The sequence below is a fragment of the Mytilus edulis genome, chromosome 13 (assembly GCF_963676685.1).
Source record: "Mytilus edulis chromosome 13, xbMytEdul2.2, whole genome shotgun sequence".
In the NCBI taxonomy this organism is placed as follows: Eukaryota; Metazoa; Mollusca; class Bivalvia; order Mytilida; family Mytilidae; genus Mytilus; species Mytilus edulis.
In genome coordinates this window covers 27869443-27883808 of record NC_092356.1, presented here as the reverse complement: position 1 = coordinate 27883808, position 14366 = coordinate 27869443, and the positions used below count along the sequence as shown (strand labels likewise).

Sequence of the window (14366 nt, the reverse complement as noted above, 5' to 3'; positions counted from 1 at the left end):
AACTGAAGTGTTATGGGTAGTTTAATTTTTTTCGTGCATTTTTCATTAAAGAAATTGCAAATTTGATGCTTTGTGACCATTTGAAAATTTAGTATTGTTTATATCTGAATAATATAGTTTTTCAGCAATTTACTTATCTAAAGAAACTTTAAACCACAATAAGAAGAATACATGCTTCATTATTTTGATCAAATTTGAGATTCTTTACCTTGACATGTTGAAAAATTCAATAAATGGTCAACTAATGAATTACGAAATCTAGATTATAGCTTGATAAAAGATATGAAAACATCTTTAGAGTTGTTTTTTATACTCTAAAGACCGCTAAAAAATCAAGAATCAATACATTTTGATGAATAGAAGCGGTACAGTTATAATTTTGTATCAATTTTTATTGATATTTCTGCCTTTTTGTTTGCAAGAGTTATCTCCCTTTTCAATGCAAATCTCCATAGGAATTTTAAATGGTGATTTTTTAAGTCTTCCTCAAGTTGGACTTTATGGGACTTTTTTCTGTGTATATTTGGGGTTTAATGCTAAAGATTAAAACTTAAAAATCTTCTGTTGCAATCACTTTCGGGTTAGGGTCAAATTTATGCTAGATTGACTGGACTAAAGTAGCATGATCTGGATTGAAAGATGGGTCGGGGTGTGTCTTCATCTCTGTATTCTTATTATTTTTCGCTATCTTTTAACTTTTAATTGGCCTATTATTCTCTATTTTGTAAACTCCAGTCATATCCTCGTGAACCATGAATGAAATATAGCAAAGGATTCAACCAAAACACATCTTTTTTAATATTCAGTGAGGTAAGTTTTAGTCAATATTGAAAGTCACAACATGACTAAGTTGAGGACTATATAGAGTCCGGAAAAATTCACAATAAGTTTTGTAAATTTACACTTGGAGTTGAGAAGTGTGCTAGTAACATTGCCTGAAGATCTGAATTGGGAAGATTCCCCCTTTTTTCTTTCATTGCCACACAGTCACTTTTATATGAAGACCGACTTTTGAGTGAAAACTCATCTGATTTTCTTAAAGAGTGTTACTCCTTTCTAAATCACTCCATGATCAAGGTATATACTCATGGTTCTCATATGTAAATCATATTAGGTATGATAATAATATTAGCAAACCCAAAGATGTAACTAAAAACAAAAACGGAGAAAGTAAAAAATACTATAAAAATGTGAATTTCAACAAAGATATTAAGAAACATATGACAATAAAATATCATCTCTCGACCAAAATAGCAAACTTCCATTGGTTAAGAATATAAAAACTGAATATAAACAAGAATTTTATTGACATACCCTAATCTTGATACAAGAAAACTAATATGCAAATATAGAATAAGTGATCATTCCCTCGCTATTGAAACTCAAAGACTTTGTAATAAGTGCAAAGCTCCGGATGATGAATCCCATTTCTTTCTTATATGTAAACTTAATGATGATTTAAGACATGTCTGTTTTAATGATTTAAAAACTCAATACAAAGGTTTTTCTGACAATAAAATGAAATATATACTAAATCCAACCACTAGTCAGCAAGTGAAATCTTTAGGCTCCTTTATTAGTCTATGGAACTGAGGACAGGGGGCACTTGAGGTCATTTGTTGTGTTTAATGTTTTGGTTTCTTTTTATATCTTTTATGTAAATTTTAATGTCGTCATTATATTGTTCTTATTACATGTAATTGTCATGCATTTGGCCCTCTCATGGGTGTAATTTGTGCTTTAATAAAGTTATTATAGTATATGAGTGTCGTTAATTTATTTTGCATTAAGTTTTGTCAAGTGCGTGTAATTGTTTTGTGTTATGAGTTTAAACAAAAAAATAAAGCATTTTTCTACTTCATATTATTTGTATATATATGTTCAATACTGCAATCGGTCATTTATCATTGATGGTTGTGCATACCATTGCTGTATTTTATACATTTTTCCAGATTCCGTTTTTATTGTCCAAATTCCTTGAAAAGGGTTACTCGAATCCCATTCACTGAAAGCGTCTTCAAACGTTGATTTTTATTTTATTTTTACCTGTTGTAAAATTAAATTCTTTCATTTCACAGCAATAAATCAAACTACCAAATAAGCTTGATTTTTGTAAAATCAATATTTAATTAAGTAAGATAGGCTGATTTACACCAGACAAATCTAAATTTGAAGGTCAATAATAGTCGAGACAGGTCCGTCGAGACTGGTTGAGACTGAGTCGAGACTAGTCGAGACAGGTCAGGACTATTTGAGACAGGTCGAGACTAATCAAAACAGGTCGAGACAGGTCGAGCCTTGGTCAAGACCACTTCAGACTACACAAAGATCATCAACTACTGAATCAGACTTATTAAGTAAAGTCGAGACCTAGTCGAGTACACTTAAGTACAGTTAAGTACAGTCGAGACAATGTCGAGACTAGTCGAGTAAAATGTGTGCTCGATTATACTGGTCGAGCACAAAAACTGGCAAATTCAGACTCTGAGCAGTTTGTAGTGAAACCTTGTCATAATGTATTTGTTGGTCTTTAAGTTCTCCTAAGCCTAGACCTTTATAAAACGTACTTCATGTAAGACGACTCTTTTCCCTTAATCTAAACCATGCATCGCTCCTTTGTTTTGTAATCGTTGCATCGTGTTCATTCTCTTCCAGTGATACATCAGTAAGATTTCTTAAGCGAATATAATTAGATTGCTGATCTAGGTGAATAGTTGTTTTACTTCCAAGTGCATAGTTTTATTTTCGTTCCATTCAAACAAGCGACAGTGAAACCAATTTTATTTATGCAGTCCAATAACTCTTCAATTGCTGCTTGTGATTGTATAATTTTGGTCTGAGAAAAACTAATTGCTGGTGCCACCTTACTTGTCTTCAAGTCACCAGTAACCTGCTTCATTAAGTTCAGAACCATTAGCTTCCGTTTAACTATAAGTTCTCGAAGTTCTTTCACCCTTCTACTCAAATTAGTTATCGACACTAACAAGGCGTTCTTTATTATAGTAATATTATCTACTGCATCGAAGTCGTCCATTCTACTTTTACCGTCGGAAGTAGCTTTCTTTACAATTTGCCGTTTCAGAATCTATTGCATTCTGGGTAATATTTTCAAAAATGTACACCGAAACGTCGTGATTGGTTGAAAACGTCCAAAACAATGGAAATTCAACCAATGTCGTGACGTTATTTTCATTTTGGGGTTCGAACAATGAAATTACCCATAGTCCTTTAGATTCTGAAACGGCCAATTTCCTTCTTTGTATCAAATTCCCTGCGTTCTGAATCTAGACGAACCTGACGTTCTTGTAATGTTGGTGCACTTTCATGCCCACCGAGATCCTCATCACCAAGCTTACCTAAGCCACTTGCTAGTTTTTTGCCATCTATTGTTAACTTTACATCTTTCCCTTTTAATTTTTCGGATACGAGTTTAAAGATAAATCCAGTAAACCTGGTTTAGCAGCATCCAAAGTGTACTGTGCAGAGTGCTTACATAAAACGGGATCTGACGGTACGGCGAAATCTTGCATTCTTCTTGCTTTATGGATTGTTCACTGCGGAGTCCTTGGCCTTTGTAGCCGCGGAAAAAAATTATACCCTTTCCTTTGAATAATTTTTGAATTGTTAGCCAAAATAGTATGCTCTCTTCACTATATCTAGTGTTGTGTATTGTGGACTGTGAAAAGAAATTGCCAACATCTAAGAGTAAATGGAAAACTATATTGTTGAACAGGTGTCCATTTACTAATGCAATTAATGTAGATTTAAAATCTTCAAGACGATTCATTGACTTCAGGGATTCAACTACATCGGGTATCAAAGCATAAATATCTTCTTCAGGGGCTGGACAGATTCATCTTTGTATTTCGACTCAGGATTGACAACTGAACTTGTTCTCTTAAAGGTGATTTTTATATAATCACTATTTATGTTTGGTTTAAGACCTTTATTAATTTGTTCTGCAATTTGTGATATCTGTAGTGGGAAATGGTGGGATTTATAAGCTGCCTGTCCTGATTTTTCGTCCAAAAACTTGTTTTCTTATACTAAAGTTTGAAGACCTATTGTGTTGCTTGATAGAATGATGGAGTATAGCATGTATGTCACTAGACGTATAATGGCAGGGAGAATAATAGCACATGTAATCTGAAAAAAGAGTCGACTTAATTAGCTGGGTATAATACTAAAAAAACAAGATATCGCGGGTAGAAAGACGAAGGACTCCGTAGTGAACAATCTATTAAGCCCGAAGAATGTAAGATAAATTTCGCCGTACGTACCATTTTCTACATAAGAAAATGCCAATACCAAGTAAGGAATATGACAGTTGTTATCATTCGTTTGGTGTGTTAGTTTGAACTTTTTGGCTTTGCCATTTGATAAAAAAAATGTTGCTAAGAGTTCGGTATTTATTGTTATTTATCATTTCTATTAAAAATCATTATACGAATATCGAAAGTTACGGACATCATGCTAAAGTTACGGACATCATGCTGAAGTTACGGACATCCCTGTTGGTATAATGAAGAAAGTTACGGACAAGTTGTTTTAAAGTTACGGACATCATAAGTGTTTTTGCAAATCATGCTGTGATAGACTAAGTTTATTTTGTAGCATTTAATCACGTTTTACATTGCGGAGTGTCCCTAAAAGATTGATATAACTTTTTAATTACAGCCGTTTAAGCACAGTGATAATGGTTTGTTGCGGAATGACGGAATGACGGAATTACAGAATTACGAAATTACGGAATTACGGAATTACGGAATTTCGGAAGGACGGACAAGGGTAAAACTATATGGCACCGACAACTTCGTTGCGGGGCCATAAAAATAAGCTGTTAAAGTGGAGAAATCGACCCTATAACATTTTCCGAAATTTGTTTCTACCATATTGAGATGATCGTAGTTGCAGCTGCTACGATCATCACGTTGACACCAGTGAATTAAGATCTCATCAGTTAATCACTTTATCATGGTTTTTTTTAATTCTGAGATTTTAATCATACAATGACTCTTTAAAATTCATGCCATACTTACAGTAAATGGCTGCAACAGGGAAACGTTATACATGTTATATATACCAACAGCTCTTTTCTTGTGGACATTGTAAAATACAAGAGTTAAGCAATTTAAAACCATTGTGATAGAGAAACGTATATATATTAAAGAAAATGCAATAACCAAACGGACTTAGTAGAGAAAAGCCAAACTATGTGTGTCTACAATGAGACGTTATCGCTGAAAAAGAAGGGCGAAAGATACTAGAGGGACATTCAAACTTATAGATAGAAAATAAACTGACAACACCATTGCTAAAAGAAAAGATAAGGATACACAGACAAATAGAAGTACACAAGACACAACATAGAAAACTAAAAACTAAGCACCAAAAACTGGGGGTGATCTCAGGTTTCTGGAAGGGTGAACAGATCCGGCTCATGTTATTAAAAACCCGATAAATAGTCTAATTCGGTAGGTCCCATTCATCATGTTCATGTGAAGGGAAAGGGATTGTAGTTATGACACAAGGAACGTATCCGATACCATCTGATTGTTTCTACGTTATAGCAAATATTTTGATTATTTGTAAATCTGTCCTATATATGTGGAGACGAGTTTGTGATAATGCAGAGTTGACTAGCTTTCAGTAACTAAGAGTAGTACTACTAGTATGAAATTGTACTTTCGTGTTAATGGGATCTGTTGACACAATTTGTTATACATTTGTAATTCAATGTTGACATTATTTTTTGTCTCGTCTCACTATTTTTCATGTGTACCACCTTTGATCAGTATATAAATAACACATCGATGAGAGAAGCCAAGGTTGATAATGCTTTTTCGAGGGGTACAAATCTAATCTATCACCCTCTCAGCTATGTATGTGTTATTTAATTTGTTATACTGAATGTCCTATCATTACTGTCCTTTACAGATAAACTTCATTTAAAGGTATTTTCTAGAGACGTTACGTACATAACAACATTACGGGTACTAGAACAATCAACAGAAGGAAAGCAAGTAGATGAGAGTTATCTTTTTTACACTACTCCTACACATTTCTATATTACTTCCTGTATCGTCTATGTTATATCTCCACAAGTGGAGCAGTATCTGCTTACCCTTCCGGGGAACCTAAGATCAATCCCATATTTTGTTGGGGTTCGTGTTGCTTAGTCTTTAGTTTTCTATGTTGTGTCTTGTGTACTATTATTTGTCTGTTTATCTCTTTCGTGTTTAGCCATGGCGTTGTCAGTTTATTGTCGGTTTATGAGTCTGACTGTCCCTCTGGTATCTTTCGCCACTCTTTGATGTAGGCACCTACGTTTTAATAAAATATTCATGTTGTGTAAAGGATCAAACTTATTCGTTCAGTGTATGAAAATAAGGAGATGTGATATGATTGCCAATGAGACAATTATTCACCAAAGTTTTAAAAAATGCAGTGAATGTAAGCAACTATTAGTAACCATAAGAACTTCAACAATGAGTAAAACCCATACTGTTTGGTCGGCTTTAAAAGGCCCCAACATGATAACACATAAAATAATAAGATAACTTGTATTTGTATGATTGGCTTTTTGATCGAATAAAACCATTTATATAAATATCTTATAGTGTTTTTTATGTTGGAACGTTACACTACTGTCGCAGGTAAGGGTAAAGGTTGACGCATATTTTTAAACGTTTTAAACATGCTGCATTTTTATGTACATGTCCTTAGTCATGATCCTCTTGTTCAGTGGTTGTCTTTTGTTGATGTGGTTCATCGGTGTTTCTCGACTCTCGTTTGTTTTATAGGATAGGCCTTTGGTTGTCCGGCTTTCCTGTTTGAATTTTTTTACACTAGTATTTGGTAACTTGCGGGTCCATATGAGGCAAGGCTCTATGTCGAAGGCCGCTCTATGACCTAGCTAGAAATGTTATATATTTTTTTATACATTATGACTTGGATGAAGTCGTCACATTGACATTCATACCACATGTTCTTATTTGTATTAAGCTGCAACATTTGTAATTCAAACAAAGATTAATTAGACAATATAGCTATATATAGGTAGTGTCTTGAAATATGAAATTTATTTGTATGAGGCATAGAAACGGGGGAAATTTTTTCCCCGTTTCGTGCCGAATACAAATAAGCGGGTTTCGTTAGATCTCCCACGCGACATATCAGAAGACGGGAGCGATGAGAGATCGGTTTTCAATTAGATTGAAGGAAATCATAATAGGATCTAGGTTTAAAATGTATCTATTAGTCTTAGGAGTTGTATACTGTCAGCCAATTATGGGGCTAGCTATAAAACCAGGTTAAATCTCCAATTTTATACATAAGAAAAAGCCTGTTCCAAATTAGGAATATGAAAAAGTAGAATCATTCACAATAAAATAAAATCCGATGAAAATTCAAAACGGACAGTCCCTAATCAAATGGCAAAATCAAATGATAAAACAAATCAAACGAATGGACAACAACTGTCATATTACTGACTTGAAACAGGCATTTTCAAATGTAGACTGTTCTTTTCCATTCGTTTGATATGTTTGAGCTTTTAAGTTTGCCAATTGATAAGGACCTTTTCCGTTTTGGTATATGTCATTGAAATTCGATGTTTTTTTTTATTTAATTTTTTTCAACATGATAGATATGTGCTGCTGAAATATAAATGGAAAATTCCTAATAGTTAATCTAAAATCATCTCTTTTGTAGTTTAATTTTTTTTCAGTCGACTAATATAGTCCACATTCTACACAGCTACTTTAGTACAAGTAATCTTGATGTACAGTTGTAAAGATGCATATCAAATGTACATCTGTAATGCTATTTATAAACTGTACAGCTGTAAAGCTATTTATAAACTGTACAGCTGTAAAGCTATTTATAAACTTATTTGAAAATCCAACGCTTATTAAAAATATGATGAACTTATAAAAAAAATGACAAATGATCTTTGTGTAATGGAGATTCAAAATAATGATCATTTTTAAGTTTTGTAATTCAACATATGTATTGCATTTTGAATTAAACACATAATAGTTTTGAAGAATTAGAACAATAAAAACAACTTTCATATTCGGTATCGAGTGAAGAAAGAAACAAAATTAACTATGAGGTTTTTTTTTTCAATAAAGTAATTATATTTAACTGATGATAGTCTATTTGATTAGAACTAAACTATAATTCAAAGTTATGTTATACTTACGATTAATAACTGCAAAAAATTAAAGAATTGTATTAAAAAAAAACTGCTCATTTAAATAAAACATTATGATAAAGAGTTACACTGACCAAAAAAGTAAAATCGTTGCATGGCACTTAAAGGAAATATAAATGAAGGCAATAGTAAGACAATAACAATCAAAAAACCAAAAGACATTTACATCAACAGTTATGGGTGTGAAATCAGGTGCTACGGAAGGGTAAGCATTTCCTGCACCGTATACGAATATAAATCCGGGTAACGAACTAAAACTAATACCCATCCAAAGCACATTAAACAACGACATATTGAAATCTGTTAAAAAATAGATTTTTTTTCACATAGTGCATGGTGGCCTTTTGTAGCTGACTATACGGAGGGTTGAAGGCTGTTCGGTTGCCTATATATGCTTTCTTACATCCACTACATTTAAACTAAACAAAATTGGCAATCACAGCACATTTAACTTTATTTCAACTCCTATGTTGCGTTTTGTATACTGCAACATTGTTTATTTAGTACGCATATCCTGGAGCCCTCTTTTCGGGCTTCCGAGCAAATGCCCTTGTTCCGCGATAGAAAATTTAATTACGAACTCAAAAAGACATATGAAATAGCTAGAATTTCAACTCGAATTCTTAATTAATCTAAATGAGACTTAAATTTGAATCTTACTCAAACTCCTCTCAAGAAGTGACTCAAATTCAAAATTGTAACTAGAACTCTGTCTTTAAATGTGACTCAAACTCGAACTCCTACTCGAAACTCAATGCTTACTAGAACTTTAATTCTAAGCATAACTCGAATTCGAACACTTACACGGTAGGTATAATGTCCGGCTAGGATCCTAATTTTTCGAGTGATTTGATCGGGCTTTTTGGAGTGATTTGATCGGTCTTTTTCGAGTGTGACCACTTTTTGTCGAGTGAATATGATCAGAAATGTAAACAAACAGACTTCTTTTCTAACAAGACGTGATATAGAAGCTTGAGTTTGATATACAAGGTTATACATGATATGTGAGTATTTGAGATATAAAGATAGTATCATTCTGACATTGCTTTTCGTTTGAATAATTTGAACAGCAACATCACTATTACATCCGTAAACGTATTTGTTTGGCGTCAATACATCTGGGGCTAAAAGAAAAAAAGGTTAATAATATTTATCATCATGTGTGTTTCAGCTTTATATGTGAAGAAGATAAAACTTGAAAAGAATTTAGTTTTCTTTGCTGACAAACGAACTCCACGGAAAATTCAAAACGGAAAGTCAAATGGCAAAATATAAAGCTCAAGCCAAAATGTCTACACAAACACAATAAACGAATGGAAAACAAACGTTCATCTTTTGATAGTATTAATGTCGTCATATTGTACCACCATTGACCCCATCTCGTGTCCGTCAAGGTTAAATTCACTGGCTGATGTTCAATAGAAGTCAAATATAAATATGAAAAATAAAGGAACTGAGAATTTGTATTGCTTGATTACTTCTACTAAAACTAGTGTAAGATTTGGCTGTTATATCAATACACTTTTGGGGATTCTTCTAAACATGTTCTATGTGTCTTCATTTTAAACAATAGGTAATGAATACGGATTACAACTTATACAAAAGAACAATACCTAAAGATTTGTCTTTTTCGACGGCTAGTTTGATATTCCTTATTGACTTAGTTGTCTGTTTGTTATAACGGTTATCATGATCTTTTAGATAACCTTACATCTATGTATGACCATTTGACATATTGTCTTATAGCAAACCTTGCTCAAACACTTATATACAAGTCAATGAATATTGAAAAAATACCTTTGCATGAAACCTGTTCCATTTCTGCTTTCAAAGAATCTAAGTCGTCAAATGAATTCAGAATTTTGACATGTGTGCATGTAGGTTGACTAGCGACAGCATTCAATTCTCTCTGGAAATAGGAAACTGTTATAACATTATTACGTTTTTTATTAACTTTTAACTTATGTATTACATACAAAAGGCAATACCCACGCGAGAACGCTACATCGAGGCTCCAGTTTTGTAAGTCTTTAGAATGTTTGCCTATGAGTTAGACTATGATGCGCTTTTGTCGTCTGCTGCAAATATGAAATTATACTTAGTATGCCAAATACCAAAGCATTTGCATGATAGCCGATGACGATATACGATATCTAGATATAACTGTAAAGCAAAAGTGTATTTAACAGATAACGACATATGACTATAGTTTTACATTGTTATGCCACACCAGACAGAAATATGTAAAAAGAAGATGTGATATAATTGCCAAATGAGACAACTCTCCACAAGAAACCAAATGACACAGAAATAAACAACTATAGGTCACCATACAGCCGTCATCAATGAGCAAAGCCCATACTGCATAATCGGTTTTAAAAGGCCCCGAAAAAGATGTGTTTTTGAACTTACCTCATCGACCTGTGCACTTACTCCAATGGCAAATATTGATATTCCCTTGGCTTTGGCAGCTGCTGCTTGTCTTAAAGTCTCATTTCTATTTTCAGAACGCCCATCAGTTACAAGAATCAAGATCTAATTGATAAAAAATAACATAGTAAACTGAATCGGCAATTCAACTTATGAATAAAGACAACAAAAAATACGTTTTAATTTTTTATTTGTTTTTACTATTTCAAAATCTTTACAGTTCATCGGTGCCAATACAAATTTTCATAGTAAACAAGTAAACAGACAGAGAATGTTCATGGATCTTCATGTAATATCGTATTTATCATGTCTCTGAAATTGACCTATGAAAGACAAACGAGTTGTTGTTTAATAGTATTTTTCAAAAAGTCAGAATTCGTAAATGATTATTTTATTACATAACATTAATTTATAAAATTCTTGAGAAAGAAAAAAATCTTACATTTATTTAGACAAAACCCTGTTTAATTACATGTATATCAATATGAAAAGAATTTTACTCAAATCACATAATTTTAAAAATGTGCAATTATTTTATATTACCTTTGATGATCCTAAACGGGCGCCATTAGTGGTTGTGAATAAATTGTTGATGGCGTACTCAATTGCTTCAGCAGTGTGTGTACCACCCGATTTGTACTGTACTCCATCGATTGCCTTCTTTAATTCATCGGCAGAACTGTGTGTGTTCAAATTAAACCCTCCATCAACTGTTGTGCTGAATCTGATAACGCCGACCTGTGTTTTGTCGCTACTGATCTCAAATGAGTCAACAATAGATTTGACAAACTGCTTTGCTGCATCAAATTCTTGAGGAGCTAAACTGGTGGAACTGTCAAGGGCAAATACCAAATCTAAGGTATTTGTTCTTTTACATCCTACAAAAAGAATTACAAATATATATATATTTAAACGTACAAAAAGAATTACAAATACATATATATTGTATGATTACCTCCATCTATAATTATTTACTCTTGTTTTGTGTGTGCGTATTTAAGTTATTATCCATAGACAGCTAAGCCTTCATACAGTATGTCCAAAATTTGTTTATGTTCATTATTTTAAAACGACAATAAAGTAGAAATGCGTGTCAATTGTATTAACAAAAGTTGTTTTTTCTAGTCAAACGTTCTGTTGAGGTAGGCTATGCACCAAAAACCTATTTGAAACGGTAAACGAAAATAATTTTAGTTCATTTAAAGGTAAATTGGTCATAGCACAGTTACAGTCATAAAAGAGGGCAACTCATCCGTATTAAAAAAAAGTTTAAGCGAAGTGGTTGGTTAACTGTTTTGATATATCCTCCAAATGTAACCCTATCTACGGAAATCATATTAGAAAACTTTATAATGAATGTTGATAGTGCAGCTTTTAAAATAAGAAAGAAAGGAAAAGCAAAGAAAAGTTAAAACTACCTCAGTTCAACTTTTCTTGAGATAGTTGGGACTTTAATGATGTATAAATATCTTAGTTTATCAACGTACAATATTAGGAATGATGATATAAATAATTTTGGTGCTAAAACACTGCCTCCTTGGCTGGTGATATGCAGAGACTACCAGTCTATCAGCACACGTATTGACCAAGTTGTTTCGGTGTAGAAAATGAAAATAACGCTTAATAAATTTGGATAATTTAAAGTGTACTTGCATATATAAAATTTATAGAAATTTACCTGTTTCTAATTTGTTGGATTTTGTGAAAAACACATTTGCAAGATGACCTGGTCTGTAAGTGTTTACCCAAAAGTTGGCTTGATAATGGATACCACGTGGGATTCCATTTTTTCCTGCTTTGAGAAGTGTAAACAGAGCGGCGGCGAGTCCTGAGTATAATGGTTTTGCCAGATCTATCCACTGTACTTTTGACCTATCGATACCTATCCTCTGTGTAATCATCTTCTTAGCATCATCCAGAACTATAGCTGTTGCAATTTGTTGGAACATGTCCTGGTCTATCTACAAGTATTGATAAAACATGTTTTTTTGATTTTTTAAGTGTAACTAATGTACCCAGTTAACCTTTTACAAAACAAAATACCAAAAAAAGAGCGTAGAAAAACTATGAAACAGACAGACGACAACGAGGTCGACAGTAGGGAGATGGCGAATTGATATTAATTATGAATTCAATAACGTAGTGTCGAACAGTTCAACTCAAAAGTTGCATAGTTTCACATGTTTCACTTAAAATTAAAAAAAAAATACGCTTCTTAGAGTTTGCATGTTGTATAAACATTATTTATTGTTAGAAACCGTCTGATAACTTCTAGATGTCTTTTGTGTAGTTTATGTCAATGGATTTCTGTCTTATTGACGTAAACCCATATCTATTACAGCTAAAACTAATGTTGCTAAAAAAGACTTCAAAATCATTGTGCAAAGAGCGATCTTGCAAAAATTGGATGAGCTATCTTTTATATTTCGTTCTAACATGAACATTAAACGCCAAAGGATGTTTAAACAAAATGTGCATCCAAAAGGGGAGTCTTAGTATTTAACTTGAAAAGATCCAAAATAATGTATCGTGTTGCATGCAGAGTAAAGTATATTATTGTTAAATATGTCATATTTAACATATGTCTTTGGATATTCCATAATTTTACTATAGCCAAAACAACATTTTAGATTAATAAAAATAACAGCTGCAATAAAAATTGGACTGCGATTTTGTAATATTCTTCATCCTTAATGATGCTTATAAGTCTAATTTGTTTTTCATGTGCTTCTCTTTTTACACGTAAATCTCAGTCAAATCAGTTATAAATCTACATATATGTTAAACATACAAAAGTATTAAGTTCGCGCGAAAGTTTGTACATTTCAATTTAAGCTTAAGAGGAAATGAGCTACTAACCTGCCAAATTCCTCCATAGTAATTTGGTCTGTATGTATTTGCTTCCAAACCATCCATGCTCTCAACATATGCAAGTCTTCTGAGGTACAATTTATCATTTGGGAAGATACATGCCTCTCTGATCAAATTCACTACTGCTTCTACGACATCCGATCCAGATGCGTTTGGAGTTCTAGTTTTGTCGGTTAATTGTCCATTTACGAAACACACCACGAAAAAAGTCAAACCACCTAATTTTAACATGTTTAAATTTTAAGTAATTCAATGCTTTAAATAAATCTTTAAAAGACCTACAGTTTCGATTACTTTCGGTCAAGAAAGCCAGACGTTTTAAAAGTTAAGTGTGGTGTTAAAGTGAAAAAGCTTGCTAAACTATACAATGGTTTGATATCCCCCGTTAAGGGTTGATTTTCAAAGCAAATAGATAATGTCAATTACCTAAGCCTCCACCTGCAACGGTAACGCTGGTATTTTCAGGACTATCGTTAAAGATATATATATATATATGTTTACTAAAGAGACATTGGGCGATAAGACGTATGTTACATAATTATTTATTTGTACTTCGGAATACCCCATCCGATACATTTCTGTCTTGGTCCTCAATGCTAAGAAGCGGAAAGTAATGGGTAGAATGCATATTTGCAGTGTCAGGAGTTTTCATACAAATTAGAATTGATAACTAAAGTTAAGGGCAAAGGGCGTACAATTGTACTTCAATAAGTTGAACAGTTAATTAAAAGTATCACAGTTTAACATCTTTGCATTGAATAATGATTTGAACAGGACTTTATAATCTCTGAACAAGCAAACAATATCTGTTTGAATCTGAGTGTTTGTAAACATAGTAAAATTGCGC

General features: G+C 32.8%; 1 protein-coding gene across 1 annotated transcript; it reads right to left on the bottom strand.

The window, feature by feature from the left end:
- Positions 1-8944: 8944 nt before the first annotated feature.
- On the bottom strand, positions 8945-13916 carry LOC139500219 (uncharacterized). Its single transcript, XM_071288960.1, has 6 exons — positions 13508-13916; positions 12327-12609; positions 11192-11526; positions 10631-10753; positions 10016-10127; positions 8945-9342 (listed from the first exon to the last, which is right to left on the bottom strand). The coding sequence occupies exons 1-6, from the start codon at positions 13748-13750 to the stop codon at positions 8945-8947; spliced, it is 1494 nt and encodes a 497-aa protein (XP_071145061.1). The 5' UTR covers positions 13751-13916.
- Positions 13917-14366: the final 450 nt, after the last annotated feature.

Coding starts and splice junctions, on each gene's coding strand:
- LOC139500219 (XM_071288960.1), bottom strand. CDS start 13,750: ATGTTAAAATTAGGTGGTTTGACTTTTTTCGTGGTGTGTTTCGTAAAT. Junction 12,610..13,507: donor ACTATGGAGGAATTTGGCAG/GTTAGTAGCTCA, acceptor CAATACTTGTAG/ATAGACCAGGACATGTTCCA. Junction 9,343..10,015: donor GGAACAGGTTTCATGCAAAG/GTATTTTTTCAA, acceptor TTTTTCTTTTAG/CCCCAGATGTATTGACGCCA.